This window comes from Globicephala melas, chromosome X (assembly GCF_963455315.2).
Source record: "Globicephala melas chromosome X, mGloMel1.2, whole genome shotgun sequence".
NCBI classification, from domain to species: Eukaryota; Metazoa; Chordata; class Mammalia; order Artiodactyla; family Delphinidae; genus Globicephala; species Globicephala melas.
Window position 1 is genome coordinate 38,496,232 of NC_083335.1, and position 27,859 is coordinate 38,524,090.

The 27,859-nt window shown below is 35.7% G+C and overlaps 1 protein-coding gene across 1 annotated transcript in view; it reads right to left on the bottom strand.

The window, feature by feature from the left end:
* Positions 1-27,859, bottom strand: part of IL1RAPL2 (interleukin 1 receptor accessory protein like 2) — a 1,145,014-nt gene that overhangs the window by 268,503 nt on the left and 848,652 nt on the right. Inside the window, exon 6 of the mRNA XM_060292358.2 lies at positions 18,669-18,743. Within this exon, the coding sequence (XP_060148341.1) occupies positions 18,669-18,743 (75 nt within the window). The remainder of the gene's footprint in view (positions 1-18,668; positions 18,744-27,859) is intronic.

The window sequence follows — 27,859 nt, forward strand, 5'->3', positions numbered from 1 at the left end:
TTAAGACTTATTTTGTGACCTACCATGTGATTTATCCTGGTAAATGTTCTATGTGTGCTTCAGAAGAATGTTATTCTGACGATGTTGGGTGGATTGTTCTGTATATATCTGTTAAATGCATTGGTCTATAGTACATTGGCCAAGTCCTCTGTCTCCTTATTGACCTGTCTGGATATTCTATCCATTATTGAAAGTGGGGTTCTTGAAATCCTCTGTCAATGATTGCTTTATATATTTGGGTGCTCTGATATTGGGTGCATATATGTTTATAGTTGTTTTATATTCCTGGTGAATTGAGCCTTTTGTCATTACATAATGTCTTTATGTCTTTTTTTAATCTCTTGTGACAGTTTTTGTCTTGAAGTCTCTGTTTTGTTTGCTCTATGTATGGCCACCCCTTCTCTCTTTTGGTTAACATTGCATAGGACATAATTTCCATTCTTTTACTTTCTACCTATGTGTGCCCTTAAATCTAAATGAGGCTCCTGTAGACACCAAATAGTTTTCTCTTGATTTTTGTTTGTTTGTTAGTTGGCTTTATTTTTATCTATTCATTTTGATTTGAAGTAATTAGTGATAGTGCAAAACTTACTCTTGACATTTTGTTAGTTGTTTTCTGTCTGTTTTGCAGCTTTTTCATCCCTCTTTGGTTGCTGTCTTCCACTGTGTTTTCCTGATTTTATTTTTGTAGTGACATTCTTTGATTCTTTTTTCTTTATCTTTTATACATATACTACAGGCATTTTATTTTGGGTTACCATGCGGCTGACATAAAATACCTTGTAGTTTTAACAATATATTTTAGTTGATAATAACTTAACTTCAATTTCATGAGAAAAACTACTCTTCTACATTTCCCCCCAAATTCTGTTTTAGTGATGTCACAAATTACATATTTTATATTGTTACCCATTAACATATTTTATAGTTATATTTATTTGTATACTTTTGTCCTTTAACTCCTATACCATAATTAAAAATATTTATGCACCACCATTACAGTATTACAGTTTCCTGTATATGTCTGTATAGTTACTTTTACCAGCAAGTTTTATACTTTCATATGTTTTCATGTTGCTGCCTAGTGTCCTTTCATTTCAACCTGAAGGACTTCCTTCAGCATTTTCCATGAGGCAAGCCTAATGATAATAAACTCCCTCAGTTTTTGTTAATCTGGGGAAGTCTTTATCTCTCCTTTGTTTTTGAAGGACAGTTTTGCTGGATATAGTATACTTGGTTGGCAGTTTTCTATTTCTTTTAGCACTTTGAATATATCATTCCATTTTCTTCTGGCTTGCAAAGTTTATGCTGAGAAATTCACTTATAGTCTTATGGGTGTCGCTTGTACATGATGAGTCACTTTTGTCTCGTAGCTTTCAAAATTCTTTCCTTGTCTTTGATTTTTGACAATTTACTCATAATGTGTCTTGGTGTGGACTCTCTGTGTTCATCTTTATTGGCATGTTTTGGGCTTCTTGAATCTGGATGTCCACTACCTTTCCAAGATTTGGGGGTTTCTCCCATTATTTCTTCAAATAAAATTTCTCCTTTTTTTCTCTTTCTTCCCCTTCTGAGACTCCCATAATGCATATACTGATCTGCTTACTGGTATCCCATAAGTCTCAGGCTTTGTTTACTCATTCTTTTTTCTTTTGCTCCTTTAATTGGATAATTTCAAGTGACCTGTCTTGAGGTCACTGATTTTTCTTCTGCTTAATCATGTCTACTGTGGAGCTTCTGTAGCAAACTTTTCAGTTCAGTTTTTGTGTACTTCAGCTTTAAAATTTAGGTTGTTTGTTTTTTTTAAATTTTCTAATTCTTTGTAGATATTTTCACTTTGTTCATGCATCATTTTTCTGAGCTTGTTGAACATATTCATGAGGCTTATTTTAAATTCTTTGTCAGGTAATCCATATTCCTCCATTTCTTTAGGGTTGATTTCTGGAGATTTATTTTGTTCCTTCAATTAGGCCACATTTTCCTATTTCTTTGTGTGCCTTGAAAGTTTGTGTTGTTATCCATGCATTTTAAAACACAGCCACCTCTCCCACTCTTTATAGAAAATCTTCACACAGGGAAATGCCTTCACTAATCAAGCTGTCTAGATATTCTGAGAGCCTCTCAAAACTCTTCTGGGAATGCATCTTCTCTAGCTATATTCACTGTTTTTTCTGGAGCCTGTAGTATCTTGCTCCCTCTGGTATCTGTCTGTAAGCTGTCTTGCACTGCCTCAAGCCAATTGGCTCTATTTAAATTTCTGTGACCCCTAGGCATCCCAGGCATGCTGATTCCCCATCAGTACCCTGTGTCAGGAGAGACAGAACCAGTCCTTTGCTCAGTCCCCTGAAAATCTGGAACACTGGATGTATGTTCTACTCTTTTCTTTCCCTCCCAAGGGAGAAGCTGTAAGTTGGGTTTTTCTTCCAACTGCTGGTTATGCCAGCTTGGGGGAGGAGGTGACATGGTTGAAATGTGATTTTTCTTACTTTTTCAATGTAACTATTCTTGGCTTTGAGCTTGTCTGGGGTAATGTGACTTCCTATCTAATTTTTGGAGTTTTCATAAAGGCTTTTTGGATCATTTATTGTTGTTAAGTGGGTGTTTCTGTAGAGGGACAAGGTCAGAAGCTTCCTATTCTACTGTCTTACTGATGTCACCTCATACTCTGTATTGTTTGTTTATCTCAATCACATCAGATAAATTCTAGTCTCCATAGGAACTATGTCTACATTTAGCCATCTGTGTGTCTCCATAGGATCTTATACACAGTGGGTGTTCAATTAATATCTTAGTTACTGGAGAAATCTTATTAATAATCCTAGTTCAAAATGAGAGTCCCTTCTTAAAGCTTTCATTAATTAAGAATAGACATTCCTTCTTACCAAATAAACCAAAGCAGGCACTTCTATCTTATTTAATAAAGGCCTACATATTAGCCAAACCCATGTTCTCATAATGTAAATTTGTGAATATTTAAAAATTATCCTTATGGTTTAAACTTGTACTGATCCTATTTCCCACTAACACCAACTAACGAAGTAGTTGTAGGAAGAGAGATTAGAAAGAGAAATTGAGAATAAACAAGAAGATAATTAGGTTAAGAACTAGAAGAGTAAACAGGAGATTTGGAAGAAAATGGAGGTATTCTTCACACACTAAACATGTACTGTGTGCCAAGCAAGGTACTGGAAAAGAACATATTCAACGGTGCCAAAAGGTATAAAATGATCCTAAAATGGAAGAGGCAATAGAGGAGGCCGCAGAATTAATTATAAGAAGATAATTAATTAAATAACTGAGAGGTGAGCTTCAACAGAATTGTGGCATTGAAGTCAGGTTCAGTAAGGTGGGAAGTGAATGATATATGGTAAAACAGATGGTCTATGTAACAAGCAATTGAGTGTGGACAGGAAAAATAGAGACAGAACAGTGTATCTTGAAGAAGAAGAAGCAGGATACAGAAAATGTTTTTTTTTCTAATATATATTTTGTTTAGGATGGGAGAAAAATTAGTGTATTTACTTTGAGACAGAGTTTAAAATGCAGTTGAAAGAAAGAATAATGCATGGGTAACAAAAGACATGGGAAGGGGTGGAATAAAGAGCAGGCATAGACAATTTAAATTTGGAAAGAATTCATGGCACCTCTTCTTCCTAGAATAGAGGAAAGGGGAAAAGAAAGGATAAAAATTAAGAGACATTTTGAAACAGAGGGGAAAAGTTTGAGACATTTTATACTGAATGATCTTGGTCTGTTTGTTCAGTGACTTTTGATGTGATGCTGGTTTCCAGATCTGTAGAATGAAATAAATTGTACTAAGTTTACGTCTGCTATAAATAAAGGGATGTAATTAAGATGCTGATAAGAGTAGATTAAATATAATAAAACAATCCATTTGGAGAAGACAACTGAAGGTGATTAATAGAATTATTCTGTGGCATATACAGACATAACAGAAGTCAAATAGAAGGTTTAAAAGAAACAATAGCCTAGAGGACTAATAGAACCATGGACTTGCCTTTGACAAAGAGAAATTCCATTCTTACTGAACTATTTCTACACATTGTATGAAGGCAGGGTCTCCCTCTTGTCCTTTGCAAATGTTAACATGTACCCACTACTATCACCATTTTATTTGCTTTTTACCTGTCCTCTTTAAGAATACTTTGCACATCAGAAGAATATAAAAACTAAAATACCAAGAATCAACACATAGAGCCAAAGAGTAAATGCAAACACAGGCTACCAATCTTCAAAGTTTAAGACCTACTAGTCTGATATACTAAGTGGTCACTCATGAGAACAGCTGTTACTAGGTTAATAAAGCTAATTACTAGAGTGAGATAGAAAGTAGTAAAACATCCAGAAGTGAGTACATAGATCATCCTTGCTATACAATTGTACATATATAATAGCAGAGTCAACAGTAATTCTGAGCTGCCTGATAATTGGTCAGGCTAATAATCATTTATTTAATGAATAAATGAACATTTATTCACTTATTACTGGTCCAGCTAATTCCTCACTAGTATGTTTAGTTAAAATGCCTGTGGGTGTCACAAAGAACTTTAATCTCAACACGCCAATGGTTAATAATGACTCATCCTATTTTCCAAAAATATTAAAGAAATTAAGTAAATAGTACCTGACAAAAACTTTGAGTTACTTAGAGAAGTATACTGCATAAATATGAGATATAAGTATTAAAATTAATCCTTTCCCCATAAGGAACTCTGCTCAGTGTTATGTGGCAGCCTGGATGGGAGGGGAGTCTGGGGCAGAATGGACACATGCACATGTATGGCTGGGTCCCTTTGCTGTGCACCTGAAACTATCACAACATTGTTAATCAGCTCTATTCCAAAATAAATTAAAAAGTTAAAAAAATAATTTTTCCCTTCTGTAATTCTCTTATCTAAAATTATCACAATTCTTTCCTCTCTAAAGAACTTAATATTTTCCCATAATTGAGATAAGGGTTTTTCAGTTTGGGCCTTAACCAAAATTCCCTCTCCTCTATGGCAGGGTCTCACTCCAAATGTTCACCTTTTTTCTGTTCCTCTGCTGACTCATCATCACAATCAGCCTTGAGACACACCATGGTTATCATCTCACAAAGTAAAAATCTTATCAAACAGCTTAGCTATTAAATGGAAAATCATCATTATAGCAATGGGAGGACTCCCAACACATTTGCAATGAAGGAAACAAACTACCTGTTATAGGCCCTCAGTGGACCAAAGCTGCTGTTCATGGAAAACAAATGTATAAAGCATATGCAAAATATCAATATATGGAAGCTCTGGGGTTGATACTGCATTTGTAAACAAAACTAAAATGTATTTTTGGACATGATGCATATATTATTAATTCAATTTTAAAAATTCAGGTATTGGCAAAGACTATTTCTATCAGAACTGGTCTCAGGCTAAGTTTGCCTTTCACTCTTTTTGATGGAGCTCCCTTTCTCACCCCTGCGTTCATAAACTGCTCCTAACTGTCAGGTGGATCCTCCTCTGCATTACTTTAAGCCCCAGTTCTTTCCAACTTCCTTTTTAGGGACCATGCCCAGTGACAATACCTTTCTCTTATGGGAAACAAGTGACAACTCTTACAGGTCTAATGCCACTGTTTTTGATTTTTCAGTATCCATGTGTTGCTTGATTTTGGATGGCTTCTCAGCCTTTGACTTTCTCACCTTGCTAGGAGCCCAAGATTGGTGTGTTCTTTGACCTGACCTATTTGCTCACCACCTTGCTGTAAACTTCCAGACTTCAGGTTGTTACCTTGACTCTAGACTGTCAGCTCTGTCTTCAGAAACCTCTGAGTTTTTCCTCCAGATCTCTTGCCTGGCCCTTATTTTGTGTTGAGTCTGATCTACGGTTGTCCACCATAACAGTGTAGGAGATAATTAGGGTAAGGATGGGAAGGAAAGTGGGAAAATTTCGGGTGTTCTCTAATTAACAGCAGCACATGTGCCTATTAACAAAACCATATATTTATATAACACTCCTGATATCTCTATGTGATTTCTGAAAAAAAAACCTATTTCTAAAGAAGCAAAAGATCTTCCAAAGCTTAAGCCAGATCTGTACAAATGAAGTGTATAAAATAATTAAGGGACTTATTTAAATGATGCAAAGCCACACTTCCACCTCAATTCTGAAGACACTTAAAAGTCATTTATGTGTGAACCAGCCAGGTGATATTTCCCTCAATTTTCTACAAGTTTACCTATAATATAAAATCCACTTTTATTTACATAAAATAAGCTATTTGAGTTGGAAGGGGTGTCTAAATTATTCTTTTTTTCCCCCCTGTTCATGTTGGATGTTAAGACATAGTCAAAAGAGGTAGCTTTATTTTTTCCCTTTCCAGATATTTAAAAAGCATACACTATCCACTTGTTAAAATGGGTTAGAGGACAGAACTGCTGAAAAGAATTATAAAGCTGATGGTATTGATATTAATAAAGACAAAACATGCTATTAGGGAATAGTGTCCTTAGTTGACACATATTCCTAATAAGTTCCAAAAGTAGAGAGTTTCTGGGCTCCCCTGGTGGCACAGTGGTTGAGAGTCTGCCTGCCGATGTAGAGAAGACGGTGTTCGTGTCCCGGTCCGGGAAGATCCCACATGCCGCGAAGCGGCTGGGCCCGTGAGCCATGGCCGCTGAGCCTGCGCGTCCGGAGCCTGTGCTCCGCACGGGAGAGGCCATAACAGTGAGAGGCCCGCGTACTGCAAAAAAAAAAAAAAAAAAGTTAGGAAACTCTCTACTTTTTTTTTTTTTTTTTTTTTTGCAGTACACTGGCCTCTCACTGCTGTGGCCTCTCCCATTGCGGAGCACAGGCTCCGGACGCGCAGGCTGTGGCCATGGCTCACGGGCCCAGCCGCTTCGCGGCATGTGGGATCTTCCCGGACCGGGACACGAACACCGTCTTCTCTACATCGGCAGGCAGACTCTCAACCACTGCGCCACAAGGGAAGCCCCCTAATGTATTTTTTAGTCTCTAATCTATCCCTCCTATTATTGAGTGACACAGATGAATTTCTTGGTATTTGTTCAGATGATGAAGCATACATGCAGCTTCCTGGTCACTTAAGTGTACATCCCTTTGGAAAGTTTTGCCATACTGCCTTGTGTTTCATAGCCTGTTTTCAGGTATGCCTGCAGGTTCTGAATTAGTTTGCCATTTGAAAATGTGTTTTGGCATGCGTTACAAAGGTCAATAACTCAAAATAATTTCTCTTACTCATTCCTATTCTCCCACTGAATTAATTCACACAGGATACTCTTTTAACTTATAGGATCACTCGACTTCTGTCCAAAATCCATTTTAAAATGGGAACAGAACTAAGCCCCCAATGCAAAGAGACTGAGTAAACAACAGTACTAACGTTAATGGACATTATGGGTAAGTGTTAAGAGTGTCAACTTACTTAGGCCTCACTATTTATAAACTGCTTACTAACTTGGGTAAGTTATATGACCTCTCTGAGCCAAATTTTCTCATTTTAAAAATGATCCATAGACATTTCTCCAAAGATATACAAATGGCAAATAAACACGCAAAAAAGATACTTAACATAATTAACCATTACAGAAGTGTAAATCAAAACCAAAATGAGATACCACTAAATACCTACTAGGATAACTATTATCAAAAGAATGGAAAAGAACAAGTGTTGGTGAGGATGTGAATAAATTGGAATGCTTGTGTATTTCTACTGAGAATGTAAAATGGTGTAGTTGCTTTGGGAAAAATCTGGCAGTTCCTTAAAAGTTTAAATATAGAGTAACCAGTGATCCAACAGTTCTATTCCTAGGTAGAAATGATAACCCAAGAGAAATGATAACATATATCCATACAAAAATGTGTACACTAACATTTATAGAAGCATTCTTTATAATAGCCAAAGAGTAGAAACAATAAAAATGTCCTTAAATTGATATATGGATAAATAATATGTGGTATATCCATACAATGGAATATTATTTGGCAGTTAAAAAGGGGTGAAGTACTTATATAAGCTACAACATGTTTGAACCTTGAGCACAATATACTAAGTATAAGAAGCCAATCACAAAAGACCACATGTTGTATGATTTCATTTATATTAAATGTCCAGAATAGGCAAATTTATAGACAAAGAAAATTGATTAGTGGTTGTGTAGAGATGGTGGTGGGGGTGAAGGTGCGGGACTGAGAAGTGACTGCTAATGGGTTTGGAGTTTCTTTTGGGGATGTTGAAATGTTCTGAAATTGATTGTGGTGAGGGTTGCCCAATTTTGAATATATTAGGAATAATTGAAATGTATGATTTAAGTAGATCAGTTGTATGGTGTATGAATAATATCTTAATGATTCTCTTAAAAATGGGACAAATAGTTGCATCCATTCCACAAAGTCATTGGGAGGATTAAATGAGATAGCTCATATAAAGTATTAATATAGTGTCAGTATGCGGTAAGCAAGCAATAAATGATAGCTCTACTATCATTACTGCTACTACTACTACCACTGCAACAACTACTACTGGCAATAAAAACTAGTAGTAGTAGTAGAGCTATTATTAAATAATCATACTAAATATTATTATAACAATAATAATTATTACTAGTAGACCTATTGCTAAATAATTACTATTTCACATGTAGTTATAATACATATAATACAATTATTATTGTTGTTGTTATTATTATTAAAATGTCTCTATTGGCCTGATAGCTTTTTTGAGGATATAATTTTGGGCCTAGATAAAGTTACCATACTCAGTATGCTGCAATAAAAATAACGCAAACTTTGGAGTCAGACAAATCTGATCGAAATCCCATTTTTACCACTTACTAAATATGTAACCTCAGGAAAATTATTTCATCTGTCTGAGGCCAAGTTTCCTCATCTGCAAAATGGTTCAACAGTACCTACTACTACTTTGGGCTCTTGTGAGGAATAAATAAGACAGTGTATGTACACATGCCTATTGCAGTGTCTATACATAGTAAATTCTCAAATTTTGCTTTGATATGTATAAAATCATTGTATTGGCATTAGTGAAAGTGTGATGAAACACCCTCAAGCTTATATTAATTATCTCAATGAGCCATAAACTTCAGCAATGCCCCCAAATAGCAATATATGGAATAGAGGTCTGGTCAACAATCATGTTATTCCTAAGATGTTCATAATTAACTCATTACATTACAGATAAATCTTAAGTGTTAACTTTTTTCTTTTCATTGTCAAGTGCCTCAAAACAAGTATGATTTTTTTTTACATCTTTTTTGGAGTATAATTGCTTTACAATGGTGTGTTAGTTTCTGCTTTATAACAAAGTGAATCAGTTATACATATACATATGTTCCTAAATCTCTTCCCTCTTGCGTCTCCCTCCCTCCCCCCCTCCCTATCCCACCCCTCCAGGCGGTCACAAAGCACTGAGCTGATCGCCCTGTGCTATTAAGTTATACAAACTTAGACAAAGTAAGTAAACCAGATTCAATCTCAAGCATTAATATGGCAGCCAACTCTTAGGGAAAAGGCTTGGCTCAGAATTTCCAAAGCTGTAAATAATGCACACGTTGTACAATCTGGGGAATAGAATAGTTTGCAGTTTGGTGTAGCCCCAGGCTAAGCTTGTACATGTTATCCTGCAAAAAATAGATCTTTTGGAAACAGCTCACTAACCCTAGAATATCTACAAGGGACAGTGAATGCTGCCATGAACCAGCTCCAATTATGTGTGCCAAGAATGCTGAGTGAACTCATGATACCCTTCTTCTTCCTCTCCAAAGTCTTCACTTATTCAAGATTAAATTAAGTGAAGGTTTTAAGGAGTTATTTGAAGTTAAAAGCATAGGAGGGGTATACAAAAACAAAAATAATTAAATAAATCCCTTGCTACCACCATTATATACACGACACATACATGATTCGAGCTTATGGAATAATCATGTATTGCTATTTATATTGATATTAATTATGGCTTGACACTTTAGCTCAATTTGTTGGTGACCTGCTTTGGATTATTTGTTCTATGACAACTTTAGAAATAGTTGGCTAATTTTGCTAAACTGAAGAGACTCAGGGATATCATAAGTTTCCATTTTTAGTATTTACCATATTGAAGAAATGGTAGATAATTTATTATTATAAAAGGTTATACCTTGGCAATTTTTAATTATTTTCACATAAATTTAATACTTGGATTGAGGTTACAGAGATTTGTCATTATATTGAGTGAAAGTCAAAGAGTATAGAACTGTTAATTTATGAGGTCTTGCCACAAAAATGTCACTCTCCCTTTTCCCATCTCTGTTTTGGCCGTTATCTCTGTTTTGGCCGTTATCATATTGCATTGTAATTCTGCTTACACATCTCTCTTCCCCACTAGACTGAGAAACACCTTAAGGCCAAGGCCCTCATTTTGTTAACCTCTATATCCCCAGGTTCTAACACAGTGTTTGGCATCAACTAAGAATGCAAAAAATGTTTTTATGTATACTGAGTTTAAAAATAAGATTGATTTGGCTAAACAGCTAATTTCCTAAATTAGGGTTCAATTAGTTATTTTTTTTGCCTTGTAGTCCTGAGTATTGCATTAAATATTATATTTTCCCTTATTCTCTTGTAGTATACAGTGGTCTCTTAGGGGACCTAATATAATTTTAAGTAGAAACTGATGGTGACATTGATTTCTGATGAAGATTAAAACTCCTTATACACACAGAGAAAGTTTTTGAGCCAGTAGCACATAACACAGTCATTAAGTATGAATTTAAACAGCCTATAAAAATAAAACAAATTCTGAATGAGAATAGAAGAGAAATAAAGAGACTCTTTCATACTGGATCAGATTCATCTGGTATTCAATTAGCTTGGAACTATTCCACTGGTCTGAGTTTTTCTTACATGACTGAGGCCCACAGGCCTCCTTTTTGACTCTTTAACACAGAAAAAGAAAATAAACAGTGTTTATATTTATTTTTTCTATACCCTGAGGTTTATTATCAAAACAATAGTCTTTGCTTAATTTTTAGAACCAACATAGGAAACAGCACTAGCGAGTTGCAATTTACTAATTTACATACTTTAGCAAATATCTTATGGTCGTCATGAGCATAATGATCCAAGGTTATCCACAAGAATTATTTTCATTTAAAATCCTCAGAGTAATGTAAATAACCATATTAACAATTAGTGAGTAAACACTTTTACTCAACATGAAGTTGATGTTCAGCATCTGAGGCGCCTAGTACTTTTTTGCTTCTACACCAGGGACCAGTAAGCTGCAACCCCGGGGACACAGCGGGCCCAACTTCTGTTTTGGTATGGTCCACATGCTATGATTTTTACATTTTTCAAATATTTGCAAACAAATTGAAGGAAGAATAATATTTCATGACATATGAAAATTATGTATGTAACATTGAAATCCTAGTTCTCATAAATAAAGTTTTATGAGGACTCAGTCATGCTCATATAAATATCTGTGCTACTTTCACACTACATGATACTTATAGTGAAGAACATATAGCACACAAAGCCTAAAATATTTACTATCTAGGCTTTTACAAAAAGTTTGAAGACACTTATTCTAAATCCACCTTTGGTAATCCATTTACATTTGCCTGAAATTGCTTTCACTTGCCACAATCCTCAAAACTATTCTATTTTTTTTTACATCTTTATTGGAGTATAATTCCTTTACAGTGTTGTGTTAGTTTCTGCTGTAAAACAAAGTGAATCAGCTATATGTATACGTATATTCCCATATCCCCTCCCTCTTGAGCCTCCCTATCCCACCCCTCTATGTGGTCACAAAGCATGGAGATGATCTCCCTGTGCAATGTAGCTGCTTCCCACTAGCTATCTATTTTACATTCGGCAGTGTATATATGTCAATGCTACTCTCTCACTTTGTCACAGCTTCTCCTCCCCACCCCGTGTCCTCAAGTCCATTGTATACGTCTGTGTCTTTATTCCTGTCCTGCTCCTAGGTCCATCAAAAGCTTTTTTTTTTTTTATTCCATATATATGTGTTAGCATACTGTATTTGTTTTTCTCTTTCTGACTTACTTCACTCTGTATGACAGACTCTAGGTCCATCCACCTCACTACAAATAACTCAATTTTTTTTTACATCTTTATTGGAGTATAATTGCTTTACAATGGTGTGTTAGTTTCTGCTTTGTAACAAAGTGAATCAGTTATACATATACATATGTTCCCATATCTCTTCCCTCTTGCGTCTCCCTCCCTCCCACCCTCCCTATCCCACCCCTCTAGGTGGTCACAAAGCACCGAGCTGATCTCCCTGTGCTATGCAGCTGCTTCCCACTAGCTACCTACCTTACGTTTGGTAGTGTATATATGTCCATGCCTCTCTCTCACTCAATTTTGTTGCTTTTTATGGCTGAGTAATATTCCATTGTATATATGTGACACATCTTCTTTATCCATTCATCTGTTGATGGACACGTAGGTTGCTTCCATGTCCTGGCTATTGTAGATAGTGCTGCAATGAATATTGTGGTACATGTCTCCTTCTGAATTATGGTTTTCTCAGGGTATATGTCCACTAGTGGGATTGCTGGGCCATATGGTAGTTCTATTTTGAGTTTTTTTAAGGAACTTCCATACTCTTCTCCATAGTGGCTGTATCAATTTACATTCCCACCAGCAGTGCAAGAGGGTTCCCTTTTCTCCACGCCCTCTCCAGCATTTATTGTTAGTAGATTTTCTGATGATAGCCATTCTGACCAGCGTGAGCTGATATCTCATTGTAGTTTTGATTTGCATTTCTCTAAAGATTAGTGATGTTGATCATCCTTTCATGTGTTTGTTGGCAATCTGTATATCTTCTGTGGAGAAATGTCTATTTAGGTCTTCCACCCATTTTTGGATTGCGTTGTTTGTTTTTTTGATATTGAACTGCGTTAGCTGTTTGTATATTTTGGAGAATAATTCTCTGTCAGTTGCTTCATTTGCAAATATTTTCTCCCATTCTGAGGGTTGTCTTTCCCTCTTGTTTATGTTTTTGTTCGCTGTGCAAAAGCTTTTAAGGTTCATTAGGTCCCATTTGTTTATTTTTGTTTTTATTTCCATTTCTCTAGGAGGTGGATAAAAAGGATCTTGCTGTGATTTATGTCATAGTGTGTTCTGCCTATGTTTTCCTCTAAGAGTTTTATAGTGTCTGGCCTTACATTTAGATCTTTAATCCATTTTGAGTTTATTTTTGTGTATGGTGTTAGGAAGTTTTCTAATTTCATTCTTTTACAGGTAGCTGTCCAATTTTCCCAGCACCACATATTAAAGAGGCTGTCTTTTCTCCATTGTACATTCTTGCCTCCTTTGTCAAAGATAAGGTGACCATATGTGTGTGGGTTTATCTTTGGGCTTCCTATCCTGTCCCACTGATGTGTATTTCTGTTTTTGCGCCAGTACCATACCATCTTGATGACTGTAGATTTGTAATATAGTCTGAAGTCAGGGAGCCTGATTCCTCCAGCTCCGTTTTTCTTTCTCAAGATTGCTTTGGCTATTCAGGGTCCTTTATGTTTCCATACAAATTGTAAAATTATTTGGTCTAGTTCTGTGAAAAATGCCCTTAATAGTTTAATAGGGATTGCACTGAATCTGAAGATTGCTTTGGGTAGTATAGTCATTTTCACAATGTTGATTCTTCCAATCCAAGAACGTGGTATATCTCTCCATCTGTTTGTATCATCTTTGATTTCTTTCATCAGTGTCTTATAGTTTTCTGCATACAGGTCTTTTGTCTCCTTAGGTAGGTTGATTCCTAGTTATTTTATTATTTTTGTTGCAATGATAAATGGGAATGTTTCCTTAATTTCTCTTTCATATTTTGCATCATTAGTGAATAGGAATGCAAGAGATTTCTGTGCATTAATTCTGTATCCTGCTATTTTACCAAATTCATTGTTTAGCTCTAGTAGTTTTCTGGTAGCATCTTTAGGATTCTCTATGTATAGTATCATGTCTCCTGCAAACAGTGAGAGCTTTACCTCTCCTTTTCTGGTTTGCATTCCTTTTATTTCTTTTTCTTCTCTGATTACTGTGGCTAAAACTTCCAAAACTATGTTGAATAATAGTGATGAGAGTGGACAACCTGGTCTTGTTCCTGATCTTAGAGGAAATGGTTTCAGTTTTTCACCATTGAGAACAATGTTGGCTGTGGGTTTGTCATATATGGCCTTTATCATGTTGAGGTAAGTTCCCTCTATGCCTACTTTCTGGAGGGTTTTTATCAAAAATGGGTGTTGAATTTTGTCAAAAGCTTTTTCTGCATCTCTTGAGAAGATCATATGGTTTTTCTCCTTCAATTTGTTAATATGGCTTATCACGTTTATTGATTTGCATATATTGAAGAGTCCTTGCATTCTTGGGATAAGCCCCACTTGATCATGGTGTATGATCCTTTTAATGTGCTATTCGATTCTGTTTGCTAGTATTTTTTTGAGGGGTTTTGCATCTATGTTCGTCAGTTGTATTGACCTGTAGTTTTCTTTCTTTGTGGTTTTGGTATTAGGATGATGGTGGCCTCGTAGAATGAGTTTGGGAGTGTTCCTCCCTCTGTTATATTTTGGAAGAGTTTGTGAAGGATAGGTGTTAGTTCTTCTCTAAGTGTTTGATAGAATTCGCCTGTGAAGCCATGTGGCCCTGGGCTTTTGTTTGTTGGAAGATTTTTAATCACAGTTTCAATTTCAGTGCTTGTGTTTGGTCTGTTCATGTTTTCTATTTCTTCCTGGTATATTTATTTTATGCATAACACTGACTGGTAGTTTAAGTCTTAGGAACTCCCAGGAAAATAGTTATCATCATCAATGAGAGGAACAGGGCACATTTCCTAATCCACCGTTAACTGAAATGAAATGTCAGATCTCAAATCTTTTCACCCACATTTGTTCATAGCTTTTTCAAAGTTTCTAGGCGTCTGTAACAGTTTGTAAAGCATGCGTTTGTGTTCTATAAAAGAAACAGTAACCAAAAGAGGGTCTACCTAGCATCAATACATTTCAAGTGGGGCAGATATCACTATGATGCTTTAATAATTTTGTATTAAAGTACAATATAAATTAATATACTGTGATGCAGTGTTATTTTTTCTACTTTCAGAGGGAGAAAATAAATGGAAGGTAATAAGGCCAAACTGGATTTGTGTGTGTGTTTTATACATTGCTTTTATCTTTATATTTCATACATTACCACAGGCAGCTTTAGCTGAATAGACTTGCTTTGTGAGAGCAGTAATTTTAATATTATTTTGTTAAGAACATGTTTATCATCTCAACATATATAGTTATTTGTTAAGATTAATCTTCTTTCAGCATTATAGTGTGAACAAAATTTAGCAACAACCAAACTGTCATCACTATGTCAGCAAAAATATGTAAATTTCTATAACCTTGTGGATGAGTAATGGATTACACTATAGGAGAGAGAAAGTCAAGATGTTTATTTTCCTCTAGAGACACAACTAAATATCTGTACTGATGCCAACTCCATGCACTAAAAAGTGTTCATCTGGACTGAAAATTTTCATTTACTGGATTGCCTTTACAAATGTGCAGAACTGTTAACTGAGTGCAGCCCTCAAACAAACACATAAATAATAATTCTAGATCATGCTTTCTAAAACTATCTTGAAGCTGATACTCAAATATTTCCTACAATATTTCTAACTTTGCATAAAATGCCTGCATGAGACTCTTGTTCATGGGTAAAGTGGACTTCAAAATGTTCTAGAGAAAATTAATTAATGTTTGTTCCAGGTATCTATTGTTTAACCAACTATACCTAGCTTAGTGACTAGTGATAACCATTTTTTTTTTGGTTGATTATGACTTTTTGGGTCAGAAATCTAAGAAGAGTTCAGCTCAGTAGTTTATCTCTGAACTACATGGCATAGGTCAGGGCATCTGGGACTGGAGGATCCACTTCCAATATGGGTTCATACACTCACATGTCTGGTGCCTTGGTGTTTTATTGGCCTTTCTTTCTCCACATGGCATCTCAACCTCTAGGGTCTCTACATGTGTCTTGAGTTTCTCACAGCATGGTAGTTTCAGACCAGACCAAGAGATCCAAAGAGAAGTTACAAGATTCCTTTTGACCCAACCTCCAACATCTCAGAATATCATTTCTGCCATACTCTATTGGTCAAGTATATCCTAGGCCAACCAGATTCAAGGGGAGGGGGATGAGAAACTATGTTTAGATGGTAGGAATAGGCGAAAATCTGGGGCTAACTTTAATCCACTACAATGCTATCCCAAATTTTCAAATATTGGGATTTGACAAAACTGAACTTGGTAATGTGCTTAGCCATTTAGATTGGATTGTTGTATTTTGGGTAGTTCTAATTTTAGTTCTAGTTTAAGGATGTGTAAAACTGCATGTGCTAGGTAAACTTTAAAAAATGAAGGAAAATAATTTCTAGAAGTTTTGAGATCTTAGTTAATTCTAAAAGTTTTCAAGATATAGACAGGGATGTCCAATCACCACAGTTATCTTTCTCTAGCTCATTTTTATGCCTAGGGTTTCTAAGCCCTCATCATTCTGACTGCAGAGCCCCCACCAACACTGAAGAGCTCTCTGGCATTTATAGTGCTTCTAACATCACCTTACTATTGAGGCATGAGTAAATTACAAAATGATTTCCAGTTGTGAATAAACAGTACTAAATAAATCTGTGGAAAAGTTAAAAATCACTTAAAATTAACCAGTCATGTGCTCCTTGAAATGCCAAAGATCTTGTTTAAGTGATTTTGTTTTTCTTTCTCTGAATTACATGGTCGATTTAGCATCTTGGAGAAACAGCCTTTCTGGAATGAAAAATGGGCAGGTCTCCATTTTTCTGTCAATAAAGTTGTTTCCAAATTGTGTAACAAACTAAAAACTGAAAAGTTCAGCCTTGCATCTAACGTAAATTGGAGGCAAATTACTTTAATGATTTTACAGGGTGGTGTTGGTGAATTATTTTGGTATACATACCTGTGTTGGAATACATATTTATAAAAAGTACACATCTTAGAGATGTCCTGAATACAACAGACAAGTGTGACACCCAGTGAATCTGAATGAAATTTACTTCCTACAAGGGTCTCCCTCCTTCCTTTAGAGCAACACTCCTCAAACTTTTCTGTTGAAGTTTGCTTAATGGCAGAGGAGAATGAAGAAGTATCCCCCTAGGGGCCACAAACACAAAATTTAGTCATGTTTTAATTGAAATAGTTGTGTGAATTTTGCTTGCTACTCTTTAGTTTATGTTTTCATATAGAAATAACTTATTCACTTGAATCTTCAACAAATGATACAAGATCATCTTATGGCTTCATGTAACCCCTGGCAAACCAGAGTACCCTTGAGGTATTTTATATCAGTGTGGATGGAAAGATGTGAGTATATAAAACTTACTGAAGGAGTGTGTCTGCACATCTAGATTTGGCTTTAACAAAATATGATGACTCTGCAAAATAATATACAAGTGGTGGGGAGAGAGCCATAGTCTAATCTTCAACATTATCAACAAAATATTCACCATCCCACTCTTAATAACATGTTTATTATTTTCTTTTTGTTTTAAAATACTTAACTCTGGTACTCATACTGCTAGGCTGCATTAACTATAATGTGTTATATTTCATTCTTAAAAAATGAACAAGCTCTTAGGAATGTAATTTTCTCTCACCTATTTTTAAGATAGAAATAAGTCTCTAACAATCCAAGTTGGATTGGAAAGATCAAAAGTTGAGTCAAAAACTTCCGAAGTGACTGAAATATTGGGGCCAATTCATCTTCCCTAGCTATATAATTGGTAGGTACCACTGGTCACATATTTCAATGTCATATGCCCAAAGTACGACTAATATGTTACCAGCATATTTACCCAGTTCTCTTGTTTAGAATTGAAGAAATTATTAGAACTGAAGAATAGAATAAAACCCAAGATAGATGAAAGCTCACAGATGTTAAAGAATATAGTTTAGAGTAAAGGCCGTGGTTTGAAAGAGACCCTAGCAAGCCTCTGAATTTCAAGCTTAAATTTCTTGAAACATAAGGTTTAGTGGCAGGAGGCTCAACACCTTGTGACTTTGAATCTGTAAAAAGGCACTAGCACCCATGAATCAACTTGTTATATTTTCCTACTCCAGATGATTCATAAATATTTAGGATCTCAACCTAAAAATACGTTTTAAATAGCCCTGGATTGTGCCATTGGAAATAATATTATCAGATCGTTTTAAAGTCTGTACTGAGGGGCTCTTTTATTTTAAAAAAGGGCTTGTTCTCCAGGAGTTAGTGCTCTCTAAATAAAAATTTGGGACTGACAAGCATGAAAAGTTTTCTGTACCAATCACCAATTCACGACACCCAGGAATCTATCAGTCACAGATTTAAAAAGCTCTGTCCTACAGCACACTTAATACCCAGTGTAACCACTTAGTATTACCATTCCTTGATGCAATACAAACTCATTTCCTTAAACTGCTATTGCAATGAACTCCAGGGTTATAAATGAGCAGACACAAATTGATTTGCATGTAATAACAGTAGCAATAAACCTTTCCTGGTTCATGCAATTTTCCCCATCTGTTAACAGAGAGGAAGTTTAGGACCTATTATTCCCAGAAGGAGACTTACCCAGCTGGACATCTATAACACTTGGCTGATTCTCCATGGGGAACAATGGCTTGGGAGGTTTGTCTGTGAGTAAAGCTAGAAGAGAAAATGAAAGAAGGTAATGGAAAAATTGAGATAAATTACAGGATGAGAAAGATTCTATCGTGTATGATATTTAAAGTTTGTAGACTTGACAGTACGTAAACATTTATTAGACAGTGTTCCTACTTGAGCTGTTACTCTATCCATACAATCTCCACTTCCCAACACATTTAGAGCACCATTGATTCACTGTGAATATGCCACTTTGACAGCTACACTTTCCAACAAGATCAAACGAATGGTCTATTTTGAGTAGTTTTATAAGCTTGTGAGTGTAAAGAAATACAGATTTTAAGAGTATAATCATATAAATATTAAATCTTCATACCCACTTTGTGGTACTAAATATTCTTAATGAAATATAACCCTAATGGACATTTATGGTGGACTGAACCTTCTATACCTCTGAATCATCCCTCACTCCCCACCTCAATCTCTAAAACAATATGATAAAACACTGGTACCTTCATTAGGATAAATGATCAAAAATACTGATTGAGCATCTTTTGTCCACTAAGTCTTATGCTAAGTGCTAAGGGAAAAGAAGTAAAATCTTTATCTTTGTCTTCAATATATAATCTAGGACTATGAACACAGAATTAGCACATGAAAGTAAAGAGATGAACAAAGAATACAATTTAGTAAAAATAAAATTGTAGCATTTCATCTCTAAGGCTATATGTGGTAAAGGAATGGAGAAAGGAGAGGTCAGTATTTGTTGTCAGGGTCGGGCAAAGTTTTATGAAGGAAATGAGTCTCCACACAGACCTCAAGGAATGGAGAAGATTTGGAAAGGCAGAGTAAGGAAAAAGAAATGCAAGAAAAATTAATAACACAAATCGAGGAATAGAGGTAGAACTTAGAGAGGCACCTAGAAGAAAGAAATGTCAGGACTTGGCACACACAGACATAAAATGCTTTATGACAAACCTTATATGAAGCTATTATTTATACCCTGAGTTCCTTTTACTTGTTCCCGTATTTATGCCTTACTTCAACTATCCAACTAAACTCTTACCTATCAAAGGGAAATGTTTTATAAGTCTTTGTAATTCACAAGAGACATAGAATATAGCTGGGTATGAAAGAGATAATCATTAACCCATTGTTAATTGAGTGGTTTAGGAATTCTGTGCCGACCTGAGAGAAGTTCATCTCATATTTGCAAAGATATTTAGAAGAGAAAGAGAGAAACAAAAGTTGATCACATGATAGGAAAAGTTAGGGAAATATACAAATTTGGTGATATTCCCAAAATAATTGTTGATAACAAAAAATGCACCAGGAAAGAGCTTTACATAACATTAGCTTTATCTTCCTGATATCCAAACTGTTAAGGAAAAATTTTAGTGACTTGTTCTCATTTTTCCAACAAATCTTTATTGATGGCCTGTAATGCATCTTGTCCTTATGGAATTGAATGATATATTTTTCTAACTAAGCTAATTTTGGCATAATACAGGCAAACACACAAATACAATATCTATAGTCTTCATTTCTTCAATATTTCAGTTACTCTTAATAACCTTATATCAATATTTAAATATTATTTGAAATATAAAGGATATGCTTTTAAACAAAATTTAAATATTTGTATTCAAAATCCAGTCACAACAGATGTTCAGTTTTGTTGTTTGCTATCAGTTGGAATAGGAAAATATTGAGAACTACCAAAATATCCATCAGTAAGAGGTTGGTTAAATAATATTATGTTACTTCCATATAATGATATATTACAATACATCTACTTAAAAGAATTAGGTAAATCTGTACGTCTATTATGAAATATCTCCAAGATATATTATTCAATGAAAAAGCAATGTTCCAAACAGTGTGCACAGTATACTATCCTTTGTGTAAAAAATATACGTGTGTGTGTGTGTGTACGCACACGTGCCGTGCATATATATATTTGTACAAGTGTGGAATATTTCTGAATGGATACATGTGAAACTCATAACAGTGATTTCCTTTGAGGAGATGAGCTAGGTGATTGGGGAATAGTGGTGGGTAAGGTTGGGTTAGGGAGGTACTGGCCAGCAGAGGAAGATTTAATTTTCACTGTATACCTGTTATACATTTTGAACAACATTCATATACTGTGTATTCAAAACATGAATAAAAATTTTAAAATTCCAGCCACCTACATTTTATTTATAAAAGAATTATTTTGGTTACTTGGCATAATTATTGTCAATTTGCCTTACACATCCAGATTATTGACACTTAGATTGCTGGAAACTGTTCTTAGTATTATTTTCAAATATGTCTTGCCTGCAAATGTATTAATTGGGATGTGGTAGGTGGGAAGTAACTGTAGGTAATGTATTTAATGCTCAAAGGTGAATATCTTGTTTTACTTTCATCAGGATATGAATCTGGAGTCATTGTTGCCCCCCATCCTTACCTCCTGCCATGGACTATGGATATACTTACTCTGATTTTATTATTGTTAAATGTCAATTACTAAAATTTATTAATATTAATGATAATTTTAAGTGCCTTACATTTACAGGTGGTTCATAATTTTTAAGGTGCTTTCAGATACATTAGTTCATGTGATCTACACAATGACCTTGGAAGGTAAGGAAGATAGTTACAATTATGGCCACCTTAGAGATGAAGCTAAATGAAGCTTGCATTGTCTCATTTGGTGCCCCCTTGTCACCAAAAGCCCCTATATGCAGAATGGATAGGAAGATAGATATAAGTTGTAGGCAGAACAGGTAAAAATGCTCAGTACTGAATCAATGGTTTTAGCCTCTTTGACTACAAACTAATTAAGCTAAGTTTCCCAGGCCAGTGGGAGCGGCTTTGTGGCAAACAGTCAGCTGAAACACAGTTTCTGTAGAACATTCCATGCACATACATTTTTTTCCCTAAACTCATGAATGAAAGGAGATGAACTTACACTTATCCTAATGCATCCCAGTGGGATGTATGGGCGTGGAACCTCATTAAATTCCAATATCATGTCTAGGCCTGGGAATTGCCAAGAAGTGCAAAACATTTGTGATGATAAAGCAGGAACTGCAGCAGTTCATCTGGATCCTGACCACCAGCCCAGAGACAAATCTATCAGCACATAGCATAATTATAGCATTTGCAGATTAGCTAGAGCACATGCTGCCATGAGTAGGCAAGCTCATTTCATTTTTCTTCTTTTTAAAAAAATATCATCTGAAAATCACAGTTATTGTTTGGGAAATGAAGGGGAGAACTGTCAATACTAGACCCCATGAACAACACAGTGGGGATTTACAATTTTATTAGAAAACTTATCCTGGACCCCTAGAGGGATTAACTGGGGTCTGAGCTAGTCTTTCAATTTTCTGCTCAAGCTTCATGCTTTGATTGAAAGAATGGGAGCAAGGGATGCAGTTTTGTACTAACATTTCAGTCCACAATTCCTCCCTGCGTTTCCCTCTGTAGCCGCTTATGTTTAATTATCCTTAACTATAATTGCTCTACTGAGTATACCATGGTATTAGTCTTAATGTGCTAGTGAAGCTATGACTGTTACTGCCTGCTTCTTCCCAAAGCTAGGTTTTATATGTTCAACACTAACTTTCCTGAGAATGTCCAAATTAGCTCTTTCTTTTCTATTGCAGGCAAAGGTGTGTCTACCTATATAACCAGATCAATTAATTTGGCTGAAATGATTGGTAAATTTCTATGAACTTAGTATAAGAAATCAGTAGAATTAACTGTTTGAATAAATCAATTTATGTGACTATATTGCCTAAGTGTTACATACAGTTATTACAAGTTTCATCGTCCTCTTTTGTTGATTTGTCTCTTTAATTAGACTTGCTAGCAAGCCAAGTGGAAGGGAATAGAAGGACAGCTTGATGCAAAGGACACTAAGTGTACGAACCCAGTAGGATCACAAAGTAGCTATTTAATTTCTAGGAATGAAGACATTATGAAATGTGTATGTTAAGGTCAATGAAATGGATCTCTCCAAATCCATTCAATGTATCAGCACTGAAATCACATTCCAAAATCATTATTTTCACCACAACATTTAACCATACAAAATCTCCCAATGACCCCTACATTTACAAGAGGATAAAATCTGAACCTGTCAGGTGTAAACATAAAGGCAGTCATGATATAGCCTTAAAAAAAGCCTTCCTGTCTTCTTACCCACTCTTCTACTTTATCTGTGCTTTGTGTGGCCAAGTTACTTTCCTTATTTAGACATTGCATTAATTTCCAACTCTGCATCTTGGCTTAAACACTTTCCCTAAGCTTAGAGACAAATAATAATAGTTACCATAGTTAGCATTCATTTAGTATCTGCTGTGTGCTAGGCCCTGTTCTAAGGCATTTTATATTACATTTTACAAATAACTTTCCCAAAGTCAAGGAGCTTGTAAAAGAGGGATCTGAAATGAGTAATGTCTGATCTCACCGTGCCCACAGTGTCTAAGACCTTCCCCTTCCTTTTTGCCATCCCAAGTCCTATCTATCTTCCAAAAGTCAGTTTAAGTCCAACATCCTCCAGAAAACCTTCCCTAATAAAAGCCCAAACAAACCTTTCCTCTCTCTGAAACCCTAAAGCATTTACTATTTCTTTGAACCACTCAGTTGGTTCACAGCACACATTTCTTTGAAAACGAATTAAACTTCACCTTATATGGGTATATCTAGTCTCCCTAACTAGATTTTGAAGTTCCTAGATGACAAGAATCATGTCTCACATAACCCAACAATCAAGGTAGTGTCTGACACTGTGGAACAAATAAACACAATCTTCAAATTATTTTCCCATTGTATTCTTTCTCTAAAAATGGGTGCCTCCAATAGGGTTCTTAGGTTACAAGGAAGAGAAACACACTCTTGCTAATTTAAGCAAAAAGGGAATTTATCAGAAGGATGTCTCAATGATGGACAGGATGTCTGGGGAACTAAGTTTAGATACAGGAAAGAAACCAGGCTAGGTCTAGATGTACAGGCAAAAGGGACTGCACAACAATTTCATCTTGATCCCATCATAGGACTGAATTCACTCCAACTGGTTTGTGTGTGTGTGTGTGTGTGTGTGTGTGTGTATGTGTGTTTAATTTGTTTTGTCTTATTGTGTTGTAACTTGTTTTCTGTCCTTGTGTCACTTTGACCAAGATTAAAAATCCCAGGAGAGGATGAATGGATAAGTTTTTAACTCCAGCCCTAGCCAAGACTGCATGCACACACCGAGGAAAACAAGAATCTCCCTAAAGCAGGCTTTCACAACCTCAGCAATATTAATTTTCAGTGCCAGATAATTCTCTCTCGTAGGTGGCTGTCTTGTGCATTATAGGATGTTTAACAGCATCCCTGGCCTCTACCCACTAAATCTAGTAGTGCTTTCCCCCAGTTGTAAAACCCAAAAATATGTCCAGATATTGGCACATGCCCCTGGGGAGCAAAATCACCCCAGGTTGAGAACCACTGCCCTGCAGAAAACCTAGGTTCTCTGATGTTCTGAGGGAACCAAAGATCTTCAGAAAAAAGACTTGGGAATAGTCTTCACATGGGAAAAGAAAATGGAGGTCCTTACTAAACAAATTAGATCTAGGGAGAGTCAAGGATCTTGTTAATATCCTTAAACGTTTCCTGTAATCATGAAGGGAGATTATCCAAGTCTAGCCAAAGTAGTCGACTAGTTTCAAGATTTTGTAAATTGAACACAGAATGAATCCAGAAATTGCTGAGTTCTGGAAACATCATAAGCATTATTATTTCTTGGAAAGGAATATCTCTTTCTGAAATTAACATTAGAGACTTCCTAATTCTGAATTATGAGGCACATATTTTACTAGCTACTTAGTGAATATAAAGTCCCATATACTGTGAATATTTCATTTCTAGGATTACTAAGCTGAGAATCCCCTAATTTAGGTGATCATTCAGGAAAAAATATACAATAAATATGATTATGTAATATTATCTTTAATCCTCTAAACTTATAAACCCAAACAGGATCAGTCTTAGATATAATGTGTCTCCTTTGCCCTAAGCGTCCTCGTTTTGTGTACCTTACTTCAGAGGAGTTTCTTCTCCAGCCTGCTTTTAGACACCCAGTGTTGTGTCTCTCTAATCAAAACTCGCTGGAAAGAAATCTCTGCAATTTAAACCTTAGAATGAACTTAAGGTACCTGAATCTCCTCTCCTAAGGCTAGTTGCTTTTGAAGGATTGTCTGGAAATGTGGAAGGGCAGGCTTTATTCCTTAGTAGGGGGTTAAACAGCAGGCATATAATTGGCCCCAGGACCCTTCCCTTTACTCCTGTCTTCATATTGGTGTTGGTCAACAGACAGGGTGGGCTTCAGCGGAAGTTAATGAAGACAGATACAGTTATTTTCCTCAAGATTCCAACCAGCATTATTATGAGCGATTTCTCCACTTCTTAACGTATCTTAGGAAAGAGAGCCCAGCATAGTTTAAATTTAAAAATACATCAATGTTTCACTTGTTTTCACTTCAGCCTGTTACTACCTCCATCAACTAAGCACTATAGCAATTAATTTTTTATAAATATTTTCTCCACCAAAACTCTAATATATCTACCTCATTTAAAATAGGAGGGGTTCTTATTAGTTATCCATTTTATACATATTAGTGTATATATGTCAATCCCAATCCCAACTAATAAGAACCTGCTGTGTAAAAAAAAAAAATTAAATTAAATTAAAATAAATAAGTAAATAAATAAATAAAACAGGAGGGGGCAGACTGACATATGTTGTCCATTAATTCCATCCAAAAAGAATATGTATTCTCTAGGTGTTCCAACTATAGTAGAAAGGCTGAGATGGGGTCAGAAAAAAAAATCAAGCCAGTGATTCCAAGAGTCATTTGGAGATTTGTTTTAAACCACTGGTGGCTCAACCTTTGGATATTTAGATATGTGTCTCCCACACCTCCCTACTACTGACTAAGAATAATTTCCTTTAGTAAGTCACTATTATTGATGGTGGTGGCTCACGTTCCTCATGTGTGTATTTGAAAGATAAAATTATTGAGAACCACGGAGTCAAACAGACAGGAGGTCATATTCATAGGATTAAATTGCTTTTTAATACAAACACATTCTAGTTGAATTAAAATACTCCTACCATAATTTAAAGCCATTCCAAGTATTTGTCTTTATTTAAAACATAAAGTTAGGTATTTTCTTTGAATCAATAGGTGATCCTTTAACAGGCAGACGCTAAGCTGCCAGGGAAGTGCTGGGCAACCTACCAGGCCATTGCCCCTGCACAGCTCAGGATCTCGTTAGCAACTGCTCTGGGCATCTGGCTCAAAGATCCTGTGCTGCCTTGCAATTCAATGGATGTGCCTTGAGGGTCCTGAATGCTCAGGGGTGCTGTGAAGTTGCCCTGAGGTGCCCTTTCCTCTAGATTCCGTATTTATTTCCACTAATATTTGAGTTTTGAGCAATGCATGAGCTTTGGGAAAGCTTGAGCATAAAGGCAGGGCAATTTCTTCTTGATGCCATTTAACACAGGGCTCTTCTCTGGAGAGAACAATGTTTATTCAGCACAAATCCGCCCAGACATAAAACAACTTCTTCAAACTTGAAAAGAAAACAACCTTGGGGGAAATGGAAACTTAAACAGAGGTTGTGATGGTAGTTTTGTTTTTTTTTTCTCTACACAGAACATGCTTTTTCTTCTCTTTTGCCTTTTCCCCCTCAAGAAAGATTTTTGCCTTCTCTCTTTAAAATAGTACTCTCTGGGCACTTAAATGTTGATGTCTAACACATTCCAAATGTGGTTACTATCAAATAAATTACCTGAGATAGTGTACTTCTGAATCCTACACAGAACTTGGGATATAGTTTATGCTAAAACAATGAGAGGTTACACATAGAAGATAGATCAGTTTTAATTTTTTTCAGCTTTATTGAAATATAATTGACATATAACATTGTGTAAGTTTACGGTATACAATCTGTTGATTTGACACACATATATTGCAATACAATTACCACCATATAGCTAAGTAATACCTCCATCAGGTCACATAATTATAATTTCTTTTTTGTGGTGAGAACATTTAAGGTCTACTCTCTTAGTAGATTTCAAGTATACACAACAGTAATGTTCATTATAATCACCATGCTGTGTATTAGATCCCTAGAACTTACTCATCTTCTAACAAGAAGTTTGTACTCTTTGACCAACATTGCCTTATTTTTCCCACCTTCCAGCCCCTGGTAACCACCATACCAGTCTCTGTTTCTATGAGTTCAGCTTTTTTAGATTCCATGTATAAGTGATATCATGCAGTATTTTTCTTGTCTGAATTATTCCACTTAGCACAGTGCCCTCCAGGTCCATCTATGGTGGCACAAATGGCAGGATTTCCTTCTTTCTCACAGCTAAATTGTATTCCATTGTGTATCTTTATAAGATAGATCAATTTTCAACTTGCATCAAGATCCTCATTGGCTTCTGTGGTTACTGATCTGTCAGATTCTAGAAATTTGGCCCTGATAGTTATGCTTAAGAATATAATAAGATACTCTGGGATGGATAATTTTAGAGCTAGACAGGCTCTTATTTGTCTAATTCATCTGGCTATTTTGAAAGATGAAGAAACTGAAAGGTAGAAAATGAAAGGATTTTCTGAATATCATATCACAAATTAGTGATCAAACAGAAGACTAAAACCCATGTTTCCTGAATTAAAGATCAATATCCTTGCAGCTGCACCATGGCTAACATTGACTAAGCATGCATTCCACGCCAAGCTCTTTTACATTCATTCCATCATTAAATCCTCACGACAATACATGAAGTAGGTCCTAACATTATCAACATTTGACAGATGAGACAATTGAGGCTTAGTGAGATTAAGTGACTTGCCTAAAGTCATATTGCTGATAAATACATTATGGGTCCAGGAATCAGCCTAAGTCTATTTGGCTCTTGAGTCTGAGCTCATAGACACTACTCTATACAGTTACCCCTCTTCCTTGTTTTTTGATTTAAGACTTTGTTTCTTTTATTCAAAACATATCCTGTTTCCATATAAACATCTCAGAATATACTTATTTAATTAGTGGAGTTTGGGGATGAATTGACTGAATACCTTATACTGTATCTATACAATTCTACA